This window comes from Myotis daubentonii, chromosome 8, assembly GCF_963259705.1.
Source record: "Myotis daubentonii chromosome 8, mMyoDau2.1, whole genome shotgun sequence".
Lineage (NCBI taxonomy): Eukaryota > Metazoa > Chordata > Mammalia > Chiroptera > Vespertilionidae > Myotis > Myotis daubentonii.
Window position 1 is genome coordinate 51,697,622 of NC_081847.1, and position 20,163 is coordinate 51,717,784.

The window sequence follows — 20,163 nt, forward strand, 5'->3', positions numbered from 1 at the left end:
CTTTCAAATCTCTCAAGTCACAGCTGCCTTTCATAGTCAAACTCCCTATAAGCCATTTTTGATCTGAAATAGCTTCCTTTTCAAGAGGTCTTAACCTCTTTGGACATGTTGAGAACTATGATAAATACTACACATTTATATAGACTATTGCCTCCAATTTGAGGGAGTTTTAGGACATCCTGAAATCCATAAAAAGGACCTTTCCTTCCGTGATTGAGACTCCACCTGCATTGATTACAACTTATTGTTTTAAAAAATATATTTTATTGATTTCAGAGAGGACGGGAGAAGGAGAGGGAGATAGAAATAGAGGCATCAATGATGAGAGGGAATCATTGAGCTGCTGCCTCGCGAACACCCCACACTGGGGATCAAGCCTGCAGCCCAGGCTGGTGCTCAGATCTGGAATCAAACCATGACCTCCTGGTTCATAGGTCAACACTCAACCACTGAGCCAAGCTGGCTGGGCACAACTTATCTTCTACCATTTGCAACAGCATGGATAAAACTGGAGAGCATTACGCTAAGTGAAATAAGCCAGTCAGAGAAAGATAAATATCACATGATCTCACTCATTTGTGGAATATAATGAACAACATAAACTGATGAATAAAAACAGATCCAGAGACAGAGAAGCATCTATCAGACCGTTAAACCTCAGAGGGAAGGTAGGGGAGTGTGGGGGTAAGGAGGAGAGATCAGCCAAAGGACTTGTATGCATGCATATAAGCCTAACCAATGGACACAGACACCAGAGGGGTGAGGGCATGAGTGGGGAGATGGGTGGGGGAAGCAATGGGGGGATAAGGACACATATGTAATACCTTAATCAATAAAGAAAAATAAAATAAAATAAAGAAACTTGACCAATTCTTTATCCCTCTTTGTCTTGTATTTTTAATTTACCTCTTCCTACAGAACAGGCAATCCTTTACAGAATTACCAGTAAAGATGACAATTTCCACCATTAAAAGAAGAGAAGACAAAGGAAAAAAGAAACTTAATTTCCATGGTGGGGACATCAATACCCTCAAGGCTCCATTCACTTGGAGCTGGCTCCACCCGCCACTGTGTCCATGAGAATACACACCCTGCAATGACTAACAGATTCTAAATTACCTCACATAGTAGGAGCATTTGCTTTGAACTGATTTTTCCCCCCCTGTGATATAGCAGCTGGTTTTTTGGCTGTTCCTGTTTCTTGAAACTTAGTCCACTCAGCTGCTGTGACCTTATACCTGAATTCCAGCCCATCCCTCTGACTTCTCTTTTTCTTTACTCTGCCTATCTCTTATGCATTGTTCTATGAAATTCTATGTCTTCTTTCCTCTCCCTGGAGACCAGTGCTCTAGGTGCCACTGTCATCCCAACAGAGAGCTATTGTAATATAATGATGCCTGCAGCTTTATCTAAAACCAATTAAGTCAAAACTTCTGGGGACAGACCTAGGAATCTATATATTTTTTAAAGAGTTGAAAAACAGTGTTCCAAGTACTCTCTTGATAATTTTATTCAGTATCTTCAGCAGCAATCTCTATATCCTCAACAACAATTTCTACATTCATGACCTATAAATATATATTTTCAGCCCAGAACCCTCCACTCAAAGATCCATATATCCAATCTCTTATGAGACATCTTCATAAACACCAAAATTGACCACATTATTTTTCCTTTAAACACACTCTCTCGCTGAAACCAGTTTGGCTCAGTGGATAGAGCATCAACCTGTGAACTGAAAGGTCCCAGGTTCGATTCTGGTCAAGGGCATGTACCTGGGTTGCGGGCACATCCCCAGTAGGAGATGTGCAGGAGGCAGCTGATCGATGTTTCTCTCTCATCCATGTTTCTAACTCTCTATCTCTCTCCTTTCCTCTGTGTAAAAAATCAATAAAATATATTAAACACACACACACACACACACACTCTCTCTCTTTCTCTCTCTCTCTCTCTCTCTCTCTCTCTCTCTCTCTCTCTCTCTCTCTACCTATAGTCCTTGTCTGGTACAACAATTACATCTAAGAAGTCACCAAGTCAAAAACTTGAGGATGGTCCTGGGGTCCCCTATTCTCTCATTCCCATTGCTAGTCATTCATGGTTCAGTTTCCTAAATACAGCTCATTCCTTCCTTTGATCCATCACCAACATCACTTCTGTAGTTAAGGCTTTTACTATGATTCATGTTTACTTGTTCTTTCACAATAAGTTTCAAGTTAACATTTTTTTCCTTTAGTCATCTCATCAAAATCTCATCTTTTTAATTCTCTAAATTATTTCAGCAGTACCTCCATTGTCTATAATTCAAACTTTGGGAAACTTGGGGAATCCCAAGTTCTCCTGTATCTGAGACAGCTTCCTTGCTGGTTCCTGTCCTCACCCACTGCAGAAGCCAATGACACTACATGTGGGTCCTGAGCACACCTTACCTCAACTTCATTCCATAGAGAGAATGATCGTCTCCTACATGTTCTTCAAAAAGGAACCTGAAGATCTCCTCCTCCCTGTAGCCTTCTCTTCCTTCCCTATTCCACACGCTGTGCTAGTTGGGAACTTTCCTGAAAGTAGCATAGTCCTAGACCATATAATAACTTCCACAAGTCAAGGGTCATGCCTGTGTTGTTTGGCACCCTCTAAACTGTACCTAGAAGAACGGTTGTTTCTTGGTAGTTGTTGCAGGAAAGATTTGTTAAATAAATGTATGAATAAAAATGACTAGTATGAAGTATTTCAAAAAGGCTATAGAAATATAACTAATAGTAACAGGAGATTCTTGTTACCAACTTTAAGATTTGTCCTTCCTGTCACTAGGAATGAATGCAAATATGCGCATGATATTAAAATCAAATGTTAGCAATGCTTTTTAATTCTAAATAATGATAAACATAAAAGCCCATTAACATGCAAGGATTTGCTTCTGAATTAATTATTTAAATTAGAAAACTAGTTAATTTTATTATTTTTAATAATTTGAGAGTTAAAATATTGTTGCTTCAAAACACAAATTACATGAATTTAAACCTCAGTTTACTTATCTGTAAAATAGGCACAACCAACATACCTACTTCCTAGAACTAAATGCTTTAATCTATTATGTGATTTTAAAGTTCCTAACATATATCTACATAATAGATATGTGACATTAACCTAATAAAAAGAACTAATTTTAACCCAGAATTTCCATATTTCAACCTCCTTTTCTATTAACCACAAGAGAAAGAAACCATGCCAGAACTCAGTGTTCTCAGCTTATTCTTTCTCCTTCTAATAGAGAGGCGCATCTCTGCTAAAAGTTCAACCTCAAGTACAACAAGAAGAGAGAAAAGACGTGGCCCAAAAATTACAGAAAGAAAAAGGCTCATTTCTAAAGTGAAATCAGTTAAATATAAAGACTTTTTCTTTAAAAGATAAATCAAATAAATGTGTCCCTTGTTTACTGGTATAAGTAAATACTGAGCATACATATATTTTCATTAAGCTCTGTTGTCTCTCTGTCTGTGTAGGGTTGGGAAAGAGGTTGCAAGTTTTGGGTTATTACTTACTAACACATATTAAAACAAATCACTAGACAAAATGTTCATCTATATTTCTAAAAATTATACTGAATATGAAGATATCTACTCAGGTAATGGTAATAAAATGTTCAAAGAGAATTAAATATCTTTTTCAGCACTATTTATGTTTCCAGCTGGGGGAAAAAATGATGAAAGGAGGCATCACAACTTGGAATCTTGACTTTGGTGTTAAAGTATGATAATGTTGCCTGTTAGTACAAACTAAGGCAACTGCTGTTCAGACTAATGTTTGGAAAATGTGATTAGAGATTTATTTCTGACATTCATGGTTTTTTTTGTGTGTGTTTCATATTAGATAAGAGAAAAATAACACATGTACAGGTTTTTGTCATACTTGTTAAACTAATAAAATACTAGTTTCCCAAATTGTGATACATTAGGTAATATTAGGCCAACTTTGCATCCATTCTATTAATTTAGAATTCCAAATCAATTAAATCAAATGCCAATTAAGTTGTTGATGTGTTTGTGATTCTCAGAATTTACTTGTTCTTAACCCATTACTACCGATTTTAATAATTAGCTTAATTCCAGATTTTAGTTATTTGATCAACTGAGAGATATTCATGCGCAGGGGCTCCAAAGCCAATTTCTGTAATGTGTCCATGCACACTGTCCATATGCTCCTCACCTTCTATGATGTAGATGCATTCTCGGTCAGGGGGGGTACTTGCTGGGGTAGTTGGGAGAGGTAAAGACACCTCCCTCCGCATGTTTTGTCCAAGTTCCACACTGCACTGACTTCTGTGTTTCTGAGGTGGCTTGCTTCTCTGTAAAAAAAAATTTTTTAAAAGAGCCGTCATCCAAATTTCTATAGAGCTAAAAATAGAAAACACATTCTTATAATATCCATTAGCAAATTAATTTCTAAATGTGGTCTTAGTGAAAACCAATCAATTATAAACACTAACAAATGGCCATATATCCTGGAATATTAAGAATATGGGGGAGATGGGGAAATGTAAATAATTAGAGGCCTCTCACCCACAGTTTTCCAAAGAAACGTACCTGTTCCTTTTTTGGTTGCCCCAGACAAATGGAGGATGATTAAACTTGCTACAACTGAAACAGAAAAGGAAAATTAGAAAGAGATAATATTAATATACACCAAAATGATCGAGATCTGTACCAACACAACATAATTTAACAATAAAATATCAAATCAGATTAATTTTATTGTTGTTAACTATTCCAAGTTGACTCAGAACTTGCACACACTGATTCAAATTGCACAAATCAGGAAAAGTTAGGAATCCCTTCAGGAAGTAAATGCCAGTTAAGAATGGAAGAGACCCAAGCCCCTCAGGCAAATGCCTGCTCCAACACTCAGAGGCAGTATTATTAATAACCTACTAATGTCCCATTCCAGTAGGATATCAGACCCACACTGCTTCAAAGCTGTGCTTCATAAGGGGCTGTGGTAGGGCCTCTTCTACAGGGAGAGAGCTTGGCAGCAGGTGAAAGGGTGAGAAGCAATCGGACCCCAGGACTGATGCTAACACTGCCAATGCTATTGTGTTTCAGAAATAAACACCTTCCTATGGTGGAAGGGGGAGGGGAACAGGGAAAAATAAATTAAGGTGGATTGGAAGCATTAAGCAGGACTATAAAAACATTCCTTATAAAAAAGGTGCTGTACTACCAAGTAAGCCCATCCTCAGCATTCTCTAAGCTATAAAATTCATCTCTTCTAACATAATTTTGTTTTAATATTCAGGATTTTCTAGAGATAGATTATTAATTTCACAAAGGTGATTATTTATAAGCATATTGTTGAGTCAGCTTTTCAGTCTCAGAGACTCTGATCCGTCACTTAAAGACCCTTATAACCTGAACTTTCTGTTCACATCTATCATTCTTGATTCACTCACCATTTCAACAAAAGCTAAAACTAAAAATGTGTTAAACTAATCTAGTCTTCATCATTCCTGCTTTTTCCTCTCCTACTTTATTTTCATTTTGCTGCTCAATTAACTAAAAGCTCTAAGTTCCATTAGGGGTACACCTCCCTAATGTTTCCACTTAACATGAGTTTGGGAAAGGGAGGATAGAATTCACAACGATTTCCTACGCCTAACTCACTACAGGAGCTTATAAATCTTATGCTTAAAGATTTCTGCAAGAAAAAAAGTGTCTGGGCCTTGATTTTAGTATTTGAGAATTGCATCAATTATATGACTGTACTGTAGCCGGCTCATCAATTCTAAAACATTTGCTGTTGTTGTTATCGTGTGTGTTTAAATAGAACAAACCTTATTTTAACTTGCCAGGGTTCTGTACACACACAAGCACACGGGTATACAGCCATCAATATCAAGACATATGTTTGGTGTTCTGTTTACTCTGTTTCTCCTGTTTTGATGGAGTCACATTGTGGAACAGGTACTATTGGTAACATAGCAGCCAAACCGGCCTTTCAACTGCGTGGCCTGGGATTAACTCTCTAATCCTTGCTTCATAATGTGAAATTTCCAGCACACGTTTCTCATCTTGCTACTCACTTGATGACTTCTGCTGCTATTTTCCTCCAATTTCTCTCCTATCATTGCGCGCAGATCACACACTCCTAAAACCACACTAGCGGTCCACCGGCCAGAGTTGAGGGTCCTCTGCCCTCCGCTCCACTGCTGCGTTCAGATGTGCCCTAAACTATGTACTGGGGGAATGTGGGCCCCCTGAGCTCCTGAAGCCCCAGAAGGAGGAATGTTCCCTCCCATCCCGCAAACTGTCTGCTCCTGCGCCTTCCCTGGGGCCCACTCCCCAGCCGCTGCCGCACGTGCGCATCCCCAAACTACTAGCCATCCGCACCCCCGGATGATCCTGCGCACAGAAAGGCTGCTTTCCCTGGCGGACGCTGATAGCCGGCTACCACTGATTGCGCTGCCCCCACGCCCCGTGGTATTCTGCTGCAATACAGAAAGTTTACACCTGCCCCACACTCGCGGGGACTGCGGGTTCTCGGGAGCAGCGGCCACCGGGGAGGGACCCGCGCGGCGGGAGCGGTACTCACTGTGAAGCACACTGCGTCCATAGATCATGTCTGTTCGTTACACCAGAGGCTCCGAGCTCCACTAATTCCATTTAGAGACGGGAAGACGTCCAGTGGTGGGGAGAGGACAGAGTCGAGAGATGTGAAATATGCAAAGCCAGGACCCAATGAAGGGGGGGCGAGAGAGGGGCAGGACGAGAGCCGAGCCCACACAGCAGAAAATCCGGATCCGTGCGTCCTCCGCCCTGGCTCGCTCTCGCCGTCACCGCTGCGAAGCCAGCATCCCCACCATGACGCTGGCATCACACCCGGGCGCCACTCGCCACCATCCGCGCCGCCGGCGGCAGCGCCCTCCTCCTTTGCATCATCGCCACCGCCGCAGCTGTCTGGAGGGCACGGGCGGTGGGCGCAGGCGGAGAGCCCGAAGCGCCCGGAGCCGGGGGCCGGGGACCGACGGCAGCGAAGGTGGTGGCAGCGGCGGCGGCGGTGGAGGGGGTGCTCAGTCCCCCGTCTCATCCACCACGAGCAGCAGGTTGGGGCAGCCTCGCCCGCCGGGAGGACGACCGGCAGCCCTCCTCTGTCCAGCCCTTGGGGATCTTCCGCTGAGGCATTGGAGGCAGGAGGAAAGGGTCTGTCATCGGCTCGCCGGCTGCGCACCAGCTCTGTGATCTTGCGGGAGGAGAGAGTGGTGGGCGTCAGGGAGGGGGGCTGGAGGGTGGCGGAGGGGCCCGGGGGTGTCAGGGGGCGGGGAAGGGAGGGCGGGGAAGGAGCAGGAAGATGGCAGAGTTACCAAGTGGGAGCGTTAGTCATCGCCGTGGGCAGCGCGACCCTCCAGGCAGCCCCGGGCCGGGGTGAAACGGAGCAGCTCGGCTGGCGCCCCCCGGGCTGGTGCATGGCGGAATGGGGCGGCGGCAAGGACGGCACACCCTCAGGGATCCTTGGGGGAGGGAAGAGGGGGGCGGGGAGGAGGACCAGACTGGGATCCGTCACTCGCCACCCGGGCCAAGGGGGCCAGCAGGCAGCCAGCAAATCCCAGCTGGATCCTAGCGCCGGATAAAAGGCGAGCGAGGGGGAGGGGCCGCCAGGTGAAAATCCCCTTGGGGGGTTCATTTTTCACTTTTTAAGGGTCGGAAGTTGCAGTCGCTCTCTCTCCCGCCCCTTACATCCTCGGGGGTGACGGCTTTGACCCGGACTCGGGTCTTGGGCTGGGAAAGCTGGCGGGGCGCTCGGCCGCCACGTTGGCCGGAAAAGTTTCCCGGTTTATCTCCTGGCTGGGTGCGGAGGTCGCCCGCACCAAACTGTTCATGCAAAGACTCGGGCTTCTCTCTATCTGCCTCCACCGTCCCCAGGAATTGAACACCCCCAAGGCACACACCGATTACCTCCTACCCACCCAACAGGGACCCGCTCTCGCGCAGGGAGTTAAACTCGGGTTGGGGGGCAGGGGGGGGGGCAGTTGCCTGGGAGACAGCCCGGAAAAGCCCTGGCTCCTAAAATGCAAACAAATGAATAGGAAAGAGCTGTAAACAGGGTGGCCACAGAGGACGGAGTCGAGGGAGTGTTCGGGCGTGCGGTGGCGGGGGGGGGGGGGGGGGGGGGGGGGGCGGGTCCCTCCCGGCTCAGCAGCCCGGCTCCCCCACCCGGCTCCCGCTCGCCTCCCTGCAGCTGCGGGCTGAGCAGCGCACACCCGCTGGCTGCCGGACCGGGCCACGCACAGGCCCACGAACCCGGCACCCCGGGGTGCTCAGCCCCAGACCACGCGCCTCCGGCTCAGCCGCCGGATCAAGCCAGGATGGGGATGGTGGCGATGAGGGGATGGGATAGAAAGAACCAAGGTGGGAAGTGGAGAGATGGGGTCACCTCCAAAGCCACAGGAGAGAGGAAGGGGCCGCTAGAGGGGCCCGGAGGACACTCAGAGCTAGGCCCGCAGCTCAGGCACCTGCTGCTGCTGCTGCTGGGGAGGTGGTGGGCCACCCACAAAAACGCGCGCAGATGTGCTGGGTGCTCGCCACTGCCCAGCCCTCACTTCCCCTCAGCGACGCTTTTGGAGAGGGTGTCGAAGGATAATGAGGTGAACCCCAAGTCTAAGGGGATCCACGCGCCCCAGAAGCAACCTCTCAGGCTCCTTATACCAAGATTTCGATTCCTTGATTCCAGGCATCTTCTGCAAGTCCTTGAAGGCGCAGAAAAGTCAGCAAGTGGTGTGTGTGTGTATGTGTGTGTGTGTGTGTGTGTGTGTGTGTGTGTCCTTCCTTTTAATGACAGGTGGGTAGGCAGGCAGGCAGGATGCAGTGGAGAACTAGAGCGAGAGAACAACAGAGGGGCAGAGAGACTGCGCACCCGCAGAGCCAACTCCCCCAGAAGCCTGCGCAGGCGAGAGGAGCTCCAGGCTCCAGAAAAGAGCTTCCTGCGCTGATGGATGGGGCGCGACCCGGAGGAGCGTCTCAGAACCCGCGCGAGTGTGTCTGCCCACGGGAGTACTTGTAAGAGGACCCAGGGCAGAAGGCCCCTCGGATTCCTGTGACCTACGTGTGACTGTCCTGCCAGTTCAGGGATTGAGAGGCTGGGGGCAGAGGAGTTGAGGAATAAATGCCCCAACTGCACAGAAGCAGAAACGCCAAAGAGTGGTGGTACTCCTGGGGAGATGGCAAAGGATGCTGGTCACCAATGGGGGAGGGAGGAGAGTCTGAAAAAAAATTGGCCAACGATGGGAAATGATGGTGTAATGTTGAAATCTTTAGGATTGGTTGGTAATTTTTTTTTTCACATCCTGAAATACATCTTTATAAAAAAAAGATAACATCTTTCAATGAAACAGTGATGACGTTGAAAATTATCTTCAGGAAAATTACTGCATTCCTCAAGTGCAGTTTGAAGATAGGATGGCAATTTGGTCTTTGCTAAATCCATCCACTCAAGTATGTCTAACCTCTTCCTCCTCTTTGTCCAGGTCCGTTTCCCATGACACATATTTTGTTACCTGGCCTTGTACGTGGCAGGCTACTGAAATTTTGCTAGACAAGTGGTCCTTGAATGGGGATGGAGAGGGATCCCGGGAACTCAGGAAGGAAATCCCAGGGAGAAGATGAAGGGGCATAGGGTTCACACCTTTTCTTCATGTCCTCATTCCTCCCATAATCCAGTGGCCAGTATGTCTGTGGTTGAAATTAAACTCTCATACATACTGTGTCTTTGATTTTTGAACCCAGTGGTTTCCTGTGCGGTGCCTGGGGCTATGGGATTGAACATTTGGTCAAAGCTCAGGGCTGAGGTTATGACTGTGCAGTCCTGGATCTCGTGGTCGGTGGCAGAGGCACGCTCAGGTGCTGTGTCCCCTCACCAAGGGACCAAGACAGGTAGCTACTGAGACGCCACACAGCTTCCCTAATCCTACCAGGCTATGGTTGTAGATTTTCCTCAAGAAATCCATTTGTTTTCCTAGACAGACACACACACATACTTTCAACCATCCACCACATCCTACTAGCTTGGCAAACTGCCTTCTTCACACTTTGAGGCTCTGAAGCACCGCTTGCTGAGTAATGCTACCATCCCAATGGGGGCCCACACGTGTGTTTTTTTTTCTTTCTTCCTGAGAAAAAACCAACATATGGGAAAGTTCAGCTTCTGCAAAGGAAGGTTAAGCACACATATGGTCAAATATCAGGATGTGATATTTCGCATGGGAGAGCATATAAACTGATAGCCTCAATAAACCCAATAGACCATCTAGAAGAAAGTGCTTTATCAGGGTTCTCCAAGGCCAGCACCGAAACAGACACTACTTACACAAGTTACAGTAGAACTGACACTTCTTAAACACGGTGAAAGGGCCATTGGTTTCCCTTAAGCTTGCACCTCATAAGGATGAATGGTAAGAAGGATTTCCAAAACCTTAAAAAGAATTGGTGCAGGAAACTGCTCTTCTGATGCAAGGGCAGGTAGTATTTGTTTACACACTCATAGTTTCCTCAAGAAAATAATCCAGTTCCTGGTCTCCTGAGACTCTCTTATTAATTGGTCTGCAGCATTGGCCTCTTCTCCCAGGTTATTTCTGTGTGGCTATACGAGGTAATGTTACACACACACACACACACACACACACACACACACACACACACACACCTGAAGGAAAATAATGCTTCTGACACATCCTATATTACATCAGTTCCTTGAAAAATTCTAAGTATGTTTTCATTTATTTACCTAATTTTGAGATGTAAAGTTCTTTTTTGTATTTTATGAACTCAACAATATACAAGTCATAACAGTTCATCCAATATATTTAGGGATAAATCATTTGTTGGCAAATACTGGAATTATTTTAAAAATGATCTGCAATTCTGTAGTAGGCCACCGGTTTTAAGTAACATTTGGGTGGCCATTTATTTCCAGTCCACAGTCTCTGAATGCATCACAACAGAGTAGAAAGTCTTCATCAAATAGAAGAGTTAAAATCTTTGAAACCTTACATTCAAACCAGACAGGATTGCTTATGAACATGACTGCAGAAATAACACCCGGTTTTCTGAGAAGTATGAACATGCTATTGTATTGTTAGATAGCCATGAGAATATTAGCCCCTTGTGGGCAAGAACTATCATAGCACTAGTCTCTTCTACCATTTCCACCAGGGCATGCAGAGCCATAGTTACTGTCTGTGCTGCTTCATATTAAATGACATTTGTGCTCCAGGAACTACGAATTCTTTTCTCTGTTTGGAGAAATGCCAGGGGAATGCAACTAATTTCCTTATCCACTGATCTCTGCTAAAATTTTAGAAAGACTTTATTTTCCTTCTGACTAATATTTAACTGACAGTGGTTTATAAAAATAACATCAATATGTTTTTATAACCACCAGCCTAAGTAATAGCTAGCACTCGGTAAATAGGCATGAAGGAACATTTATAAAGATGTACCCTGAGACAGAAAGGGAATTGCTCTGTGAAGGGGCTGCCTTTGGACTGACTATTTGGGGAGAAAACAAGTTTCCATCCCTAGTTTAAAAATGGATTTAACCATATTTGAAAAATATAAGTGAAGCTGAAGAAAGAATTTATATAGTCTATTTCAAAACATCCATTAATTGACTCAAACAAAAACTTTACTTAAAATTGCTAAATCCAATATATGCATGTTACCAATAGGTTAGATTTAAAATTTTATCCTAAATTACATAAATGCAAAGCATTCCTTAAATTTACTTACTTTCTCTCTTTAGGGCATATTATAAGATTACTAGAGGTCCTCAGCCCGGCCTGAGCCCTCTTGCATCTGGGACCCATTGGGGGATGTCTACCTGCTGGCTTAGGGGGAAATCAGGCCTAAGCTGGCAGTCAGACATCCCTCTCACAATCCAGGGTTCTCACAGTCTAGGGCTCTTGCAGTCTGAGACCCCTCACTCCTTACCACCTGCCTGAAGCAGAGGTGGGAGAGGCTCCTGCCACCTCTGCTGTGCTTGCCAGCCTTGAGCCTGGCTTCTGGCTGAGTGGTGCTCCACCTGTGGGAACACACTGATCACCAGGGGGCAGCTCCTGCATTGAGCGTCTTCCCCCTGGTGGTCAGTGCACATCATAGCAACCAGTCGTTCTGCCATTTGATCAATTGCATATTACGCTTTCATCATATAGCAAATGATTTATTGGGTGTTATGTGGATGGTTTATAAAGTAATAAAATCCAAGATTTGCTAGTTGTAACTAACCCTGAATGCTAAGGTAGGTGGGACTTATATCTGACTCATGAAATAATTCTGAAGAGAGAAACTCACTTTGGCTCATAAAAATAAATGTTGAATGAAAATACTGCTTTTTTAAAGAATAGCAAAGCTATTCATCAGTCTCCTTCCTTTGTCCATTCTTCCTTATACTCATCATGTATAAGGAAATGTCCCAAATGTTTTTATTTCCTTTTGCCATTTCCTTCAGTTTTAGGGCAAACCAAGTTATAAAAAAATTTACTGTTTCAGAGAGAAGTGACACTGTGGCAAAATTTTTGCCAAGCAGTTATGGTTGTGATATTTTAAAAATCAAGGGGGAAATGTCATCAATGCTTTTTAGTAAATGTATCATTTAACATAAATAGTCTTCAAAATAGTTTTCAAATTGACATACACAGTTAATTTTTCAATACATTTCTCTGGGAAATAAAAGGATTTATTATAGTTATTAGTGGGTTATGCATAATACATGACTCCTATCACAATTGCATCCTTTCAAAATTGATGCTTTCTAATGGAGTGAAAAGGATTTTTAAAAAGATGGTTGGAATGACATAAAGCAATAGCATTCCAAGGGCCATTCTGAAAGCTGTCCTAAAACAATCCTTTGAGCAGAGTTGGCATTGTTCAGAAAGCGGACAGGTAAGTAATGAGGGGGAAATTGTTTTATATGCACAGTATACAAATTGGAAGATTTTATTTACAAGGTGGGTTTTTGTTTGTTTGTTTTTAGGTTTTGTTTGAAGATTATAGTATAGAAGACATGCTTTTGTATCACAGGAACTAGACATTCTCACCAGGTCAGAGTTTGAGAACTGAGTGATATTTAAGATAAAATCAAAGATGACAAGGTTAAAATCATTTTAATTCATGATTGAAAAGCACAACAGAGTTCTTTTAATCCAAAGGTGATAAGCTGATGCTTTGGGATAATGCATTTTCTTAAGTCCAATTCTGGATAATGCTTGCTTCACTTAAAAACCACAGTTAACCAACATTCCCAAATGTCAGCCACCTTTTTTAACCCCTTAAACAATTGACAATTCACTATAGTCTCCACCCACCTCAGCTACTCCCAGAAGCTTGGTAGGACGAGTCCACACACTTTACACTAACAGTTTCACATCTCAGTCCACGCTTGTATGACTCTGGTTTTGACTATTTAGAGCATTACTGGGGCTTCTTTGCCTCACCTCTGTATGCATTTGAGTTAGCAGTTCTTTATCAGATCCCACCTTCTCATTTTAAAAACAAAGAAATTCAGGTCAAAAGAAGTGCAACGACATCTACGAGGCCCCTCCCTTTCTTTGTAACATAATAACTGACAGAATCCTAGATCTTCTAAGAACTTGAGAATCATGTTTTACACAAGGTGTTTCAGAAAATTAAAAAATAACAGAGAGAGATAGGAAAAGCTGTGAATCTCATGTCATGAAACTACTAGAAGTTTGGCATCAAAACCAGAAAACCCGAATGCTGAACTCTGGTGGGGTGTCCTGGCATCACCCTCTCGGGCCTTACCCTGTCCATGAACACTGGCCTTATCTCCACTGCCAGCACCTGCAAATGTTTCTCTCTGTCCTTTCTCTGGTTGGGGTGCAGCTCTGAGTAGGCTCATACCAGGAAAAGTGCAAATAATCTTCAAACAGTGGCCACTGGAAGTTGGCCCCTCATCTAGCCTGTAGTGCAATCCCAAGTGGATGCTTTACCCAGGCTCCCAGGCCTCCCAGAAGGATCAAGAACTAGTTGCCCTCAGAGGTGGCTTATTGGTAGCACATTTGCCTGGTTGTCTATCTAGTCACAGCTTTCAGTATTTCCTGGGGGAAAAAATGAAATAACAACATATTCCAACTCTTCTCTGAGGGGTTGTTTTGTTTTGTTTTCTGAGGAAAGGCAAAGAAAACCCATGGGTTGATCCCAAAGTGTTCCTGGGATGCAGATCCTTAGGATGATGGGATTCTGGGTTTGCATCAATCAATTGCCCTATGATAACAAGAACTCCATGGATAGGGAGAATGGAACGGTGGTATACCCAGATTGTTTAAAATCCTAACTGCTAAGGCTTTTGCCTGTAAAAGATTGGGATAGAAAATAGTTGGAACAAGGTGCCCTGGAATATACTGTCTTCCTTCTGTCTCTATTGGAGTCAAGCTGTGTAGGGAAGTGGAACCCTGAGACCTGTGACAGAGAGACCTGTGGTGACTGTGCTTGAGAATGTTGGACACTCATGTTGCCCTTATCCCTCTGGACTATCATGAGGGTCTCAGATGCACTTGCTAGAGAAGAGCAGCCTCCTTGCCTCAACACTGGAATTCCCTACTTCAAGGCAAATGCCATACAGGAAGACATTTGTCAAGTTCTGACCTCCTCTCTCTTCATTGATTCTAGACAAATTACTAGGCTCAAGTCTCCATTTGGCTTAACTGGAAAGTCCTGTCTCTGTTTTGAGTCAAAGAGATTATTAGCAGAATCTGAGGATGGATCCAGAGCACCCGTGGGCAAACTACGGCCCGCGGCCGTTTGAAATGAATAAAACTATGGAAAAAAAAGACCGTACCCTTTTATGTAATGATGTTTACTTTGAATTTATATTAGTTCACACAAACACTCCATCCATGCTTTTGTTCTGGCCCTCCGGTCCAGTTTAAGAACCCATTGTGGCCAAAAAGTTTGCCCACCCCTGATCCAGAGGGTGTCACTTGCCCTTAATAGCAGTATCCATATGATTCATTGTAAGCCATTATTTTCTTGAGACTTCCCGGAGACATTCAGTTTATTAGTGGTTTATTATGAGTGGTTTCTTTTTGTTTGCTTCAAGTGTCTTTGTCAAATCATTAAATCCTGAGTCACAGGAAAGATCCCTCATGTCAAAATTGTCTTACTCATGTTTATATTTTGTCTCCAGCCTGGCCACTGCTCATGGATTCCCCAGGACTGCTAATAATTCTCTTCCTTCCAAAATAGTATGTAATTGGATTTCCCCAATGGGGCCATGCTGATCCTTGAACGTAGGTATTGGTCTAGAATCAGCGGAGGAAGGTGGAGAACTGAGTTCTAAATCATAAGTGATTATATCATCTTTAATTCAGAAAGTGATTGTTTTCCTGTATTTGAGCAAATATTAGAACTTGAGGGTTAGACGGAGTTCATAGATAAGAACACAGAGCTAGACATGTTTGTGTGCACTAAGGACATAGACTATTAGATTTACACCCAGTTGGCTCCATTTACTCCACAAGTTTATTTCTAAATTTGAATGAGGCATTGGTCATGACATTCATATGGCTACTCTAAAAATGAGAAATATTAATTTGACTGAATTCTCTGGGGGACAGTCAAATTAATGCCAAATAGATTATTCGTGCAAATTTGTGGTCATGACAATTATCTTAGTGAGGAAACATTTATCTTCTTTTGTTTGCTTAATTATGGAGTTTCTCCCAAATTACTTTTTAAATGACAAAGCCCTCCAGGGAAGAACGGAGCTCTTACATAATGCCTCTTCTCTTCGAATTTTTGTTTTCCTTTTCAAGAAGACTCTGTATTGAATAAACAGAGAGTAGATTTGCAGGGGGTGCAAGAAGAAGGTCAGATTGACTCATGAAGTTCCTGTGTGCTGAACTAAAATCACGCTTCTCACACAGCCATAGGATATGCTTTGCACAACTAAGGCCAATTTAAGTAGGCAGCAATACTAATAATATATATAGATTCTTTAAAAAAATGAAAGTTAAATGATGATCCCCCAAATAAAAAAAAAACACATTCAATAAATTAAAATAGACCTTATAGGTAGATGACAGATACACAAGGAAAAAATGAATATTCATATGTTGAAATTCAGTGCCTTATTTTTAACCATCTAGCATTTACTTTCATGTATCCTTCTTTTTGAAGTGGAGGGTTTGTCTTTCCTTAGAAAATATATTATTCTAAAGATGGAACACAGTATTCTTGTTACCCTTAGTAATAAGAATTTTTATAATTTATTCTTGGTATATACCTTTGACTCATATTCTTTTATTTTTGGCACACAACTCAGGATTCATAACTGCATACATATGGATAGAGGAGCCTGAACAGAAAGTCTACTCCTCTGGAATGCTGAGAGTGAAATGAAAGCCCATCACTGCAAGCAGAATTGGGAGACAGGAAATGAAAGATTTTAAAAGGATTATTAAAATCTAACAAGTCTTCACTTTGCTTAAACAATATAAAGTATAAAAATATTTTGTTCCACTCCGGCCTCCAAAGGTTCAGAGTGATTTATGGTCAGCCAAGTAATACATCAAATTCTACGGCCAAAGTGGTTGGTCAGGAATGAATATGTGACCAAATCTAGCAACTAAATATAATGATACTGTTTCTGTCAAATATTCAGATAGAGTCCATTGAGCCAGGGATCTGCGTATAAGAGGAACCAAGTCAATGTTTACTTTAGGGCTCTACGGATATGGCTAAATGGTCTGTTGAGTTTTATTGAACCCAATGGACTATTCAGCAATGACATTTTATGCTAATATGCTACATATCTATATTTTAGACAATACAGATGAGCTAGGAAAGAAGCATGCGTGCTTTCAGAATAGGAGAGCTGCCAGAGAGAAAGGTGTGAGTGGGGGATGGCCAGGAGCCTCAGAAAACAGCCAATGGAGAGAAAAGCAGAACTGAAACGAATGATTCCAAATAATTTGAGCTTCTGGATGAAACTGTGCCTAAAATACTACTTCTGGGTCTTTCCATTTTATGAGTCAATAAAGTCCAGTTTTGCAAAAGTCAGTTTGCATCACTTTGTTGTCATTTGCACAGAAAAGGGGTCCTAATTGATATAGTAATACAATTTAAAGTAATTTTGTCTGATGAAATATTGTTCCAGTCAGATTGGAGAGCAGGCAGGGCAGCACATAGCCAAAACTTTAGGATTTGTCCTATTAGGAATAGAAGTTGAAAATGGAAAATGCAGGTCATCAGACAATAGTTGCATTGTAGGATATAAGCACCTCAAACAAACCCAATTTCTCTAGGTTTTAATTGATTGAGCTGATTATTTTTTTCATAACATGAAATCTACCCTCATTGAGTTTTAAGTGTATAGTACTATATTGTCATTATATGCACATGGTTGTAGAGTAGGTCTCTAGGACTTTTTCATCTTGCATGATCAAAACTGTATATCTTTGGGTGGTGGGCACATGGTACAATATACAGATCTTGTAACATAGAAACCCTCATCTGGAACCTTTATGTTCATATTGAACAATGTCACTCCAATAAATTTAATAAATAATTTTTTCAAAGACAAATTAAAAGGAAACTGTATACCCTATATACCAATGACCAACATCTCCCCATTTCCACCTCCTCCCTCCCTAGCCCCTGGCAACCAGAATTCCATCTGCTTTTATAAGGTTAACTACTTTAGATTCCTCATGTAAATTGATTTATGTAGTGTTAGTTTTTCTCTGACTGGTTTATTTCAGTAGCATAACGAAATCCTTTAGGAAACTCAAGATCCACATATGTTGTCACATATGGCAGGATTTATGTTTTTTAAATGTGGATTAATATTCCATTGAATGTCTAAACTACATTTTCTTTATCCATTCATCCACTGATGGACATTAGCTACTGTGAATGATGCTTCAATGAACATGGTGGTACAGGTATCTCTTCGAGATCTTGATTTCATTTTTTTTAGGGATTTATACCCAAAAGTGGGATTGTTGGATCATATGATAGTTCCTTTTTAAATTTTTTTGAGGAAATTCCACACTCTTTTCCATAAAGGTTGAACTATTATACATTCCCAATAATAATATATAAAAATTTTAATTTCTCCACACCCCTCATCAACATTTGTTATTTGCTGGTTTGTTTGCTTTTTCATAATGGCCATCCTACCAGGTATGAGGTAATATCTCATTTTGGCTTACATTATCCTGATAATCAGTGATGTTGAACATTTTTTCACATATCTGTGGTCATTTTTATGACTGCTTTGAAAAAAATATTATTCAAGTGTTTTGCCCATTTTTAATCAGATGATTATTTATCTTTGCTATTGAGTTGTATGAGTTCCTTATATATTTTGGATATATGGCTTGCAAATATTTTCTCCCATTCCATAAGTTTACCTTTTTGGTCTGTTGATTGTTTTCTTTGCTGTGCAGAAGCTTTTTAGTTTGATGTAGCCCCACTTATCTATTTTTGCTTTTGATGCCTGTGCTTTTTAATCATATAAAAACAGTTCAATAGTACATCTTTGCCTTCAGTAGTATATATTTATTTGCTTATTTTCATTGAATAATTATTTAGTGATTATTAGGAGCCATAGACTCTTCTAAAAATTTTGGGTATGTGAACTCATATAAAAATGATAACTCTATGAGGCATGTGCATTTAATCCCTTTTTCCAGATAGAAAACTTGGGCCCAATGAGATTGAATGAATGATATACCAAGGAGTGGATTCAAACACAGACAGTTTTGCAGCACAATTCGTGAATTTAAACATTAGACCACGTTGCTTCTCCACTATGTTATTGCTTGTTTAATTGAGTAAATAAATCACTGCATTACTGTGTGAATGAATTACTGATTAAATAAATAAACAGTATTGACATGGTAATAAAATGTAAGACTTAGAGATGACATTCATCTTTTAAGACAATCAATTACTAGAATTGCCATATAGAATTATTCTAGGAGGAAAACATAACTTTGGAAAATTGAATTAACCAAAATATTTCTTAGATAAGTAGGAAAGAATTTGTATTATTTGCCTATTATAAGCGATAAAGCATCTTCTCTATGTCTTATTTGGTTATTGATAAATATGTACTTTTTTAAGGAAAACTCAGTATTGAGCAATAAGATATATAATCCTTTTTTAAAAAATTACATAAGGCTAAGGACAAACCCGCAGCAATTATAAATACTCTCATAGAACTCTTTATGAACATTTATTTCCTGGGGATGTGTAAAGAGATGGATCCATGGCCACAAGGGGACAAGCTAAGCTAACATCAACATACTGAAGGTGGCAGGATAGAAAGACTGAAAGAAACTGGTTGGTGAAATAATTGGACTGTTGATGTGACCTCCAGAATTTTCAGTAATCTATACTACCTTTATTTAGTTGTCCTATTGTTCGATAAAACACACAATAATTTTCCACAACACATACTAAAATTTAGATTCTGATTATACAGCTTTTAAAATTGTGTTTAAATTGGTCTGTATTGAAATTCAACATTCATGATGAAAAAATATTTTAGGACTATGGGTGCCTTGAAGAAGGATCCCATGACATGCACAGAGAAAAGGATTACGTACTAGAAAAAAAAAAAACACATCAAATGCATAATTTGCAGATAGTAACACCAGAGTATCCTTCATCCCATCCCCATTTTCCTAAATCAGTTTCAAGAATTCTCAAATAGCAAAATATTGTCTTTAATGGTTATTTCCACAGGTTGTGTGCTACAAGACTTCCTGGGAGAGGAACCAGGTGCCTGGGGAAACAGAGCAGGTGGAGGAGAAGGAGATGGAGCCCACATGTCAGGACTAAAACAGGCTCGTGGTATTCACATAGGTATGTGCATGAGAAACATAGGTGGGATGGAAGCAAGCTGTAAGACTCTCCCTCCCTTTCCCCTTACTTTATATTCACTCTCAAGCTGTATGCTCCTTTTTTTTTTTTTTTTACATAATATGACTCTATTTTCTCATTCCAAGTTGTTGGATTTGTTCATTTAAGATGTATTTCGACTGTAGAGAAATGAAGAGGAGCAGATAAATTAATTTTGATTGATTTTGTTTTATTTTCTCTGCCACTATTACCTAAAGGCAATTTACAATATCTTCTGGTAAGGTGAATCCTA

At 41.6% G+C, this 20,163-nt stretch overlaps 1 protein-coding gene across 1 annotated transcript in view; it reads right to left on the reverse strand.

Annotated features, from left to right (window-relative positions):
• Nucleotides 1-7,085, reverse strand: part of NETO1 (neuropilin and tolloid like 1) — an 85,611-nt gene extending 78,526 nt beyond the window's left edge. The window contains 4 exon segments of the mRNA XM_059706367.1: nucleotides 4,204-4,237; nucleotides 4,239-4,342; nucleotides 4,581-4,634; nucleotides 6,583-7,085. Coding sequence (XP_059562350.1) covers nucleotides 4,204-4,237; nucleotides 4,239-4,342; nucleotides 4,581-4,634; nucleotides 6,583-6,610 — 220 coding nt within the window. The 5' untranslated portion in view covers nucleotides 6,611-7,085.
• Nucleotides 7,086-20,163: the final 13,078 nt, after the last annotated feature.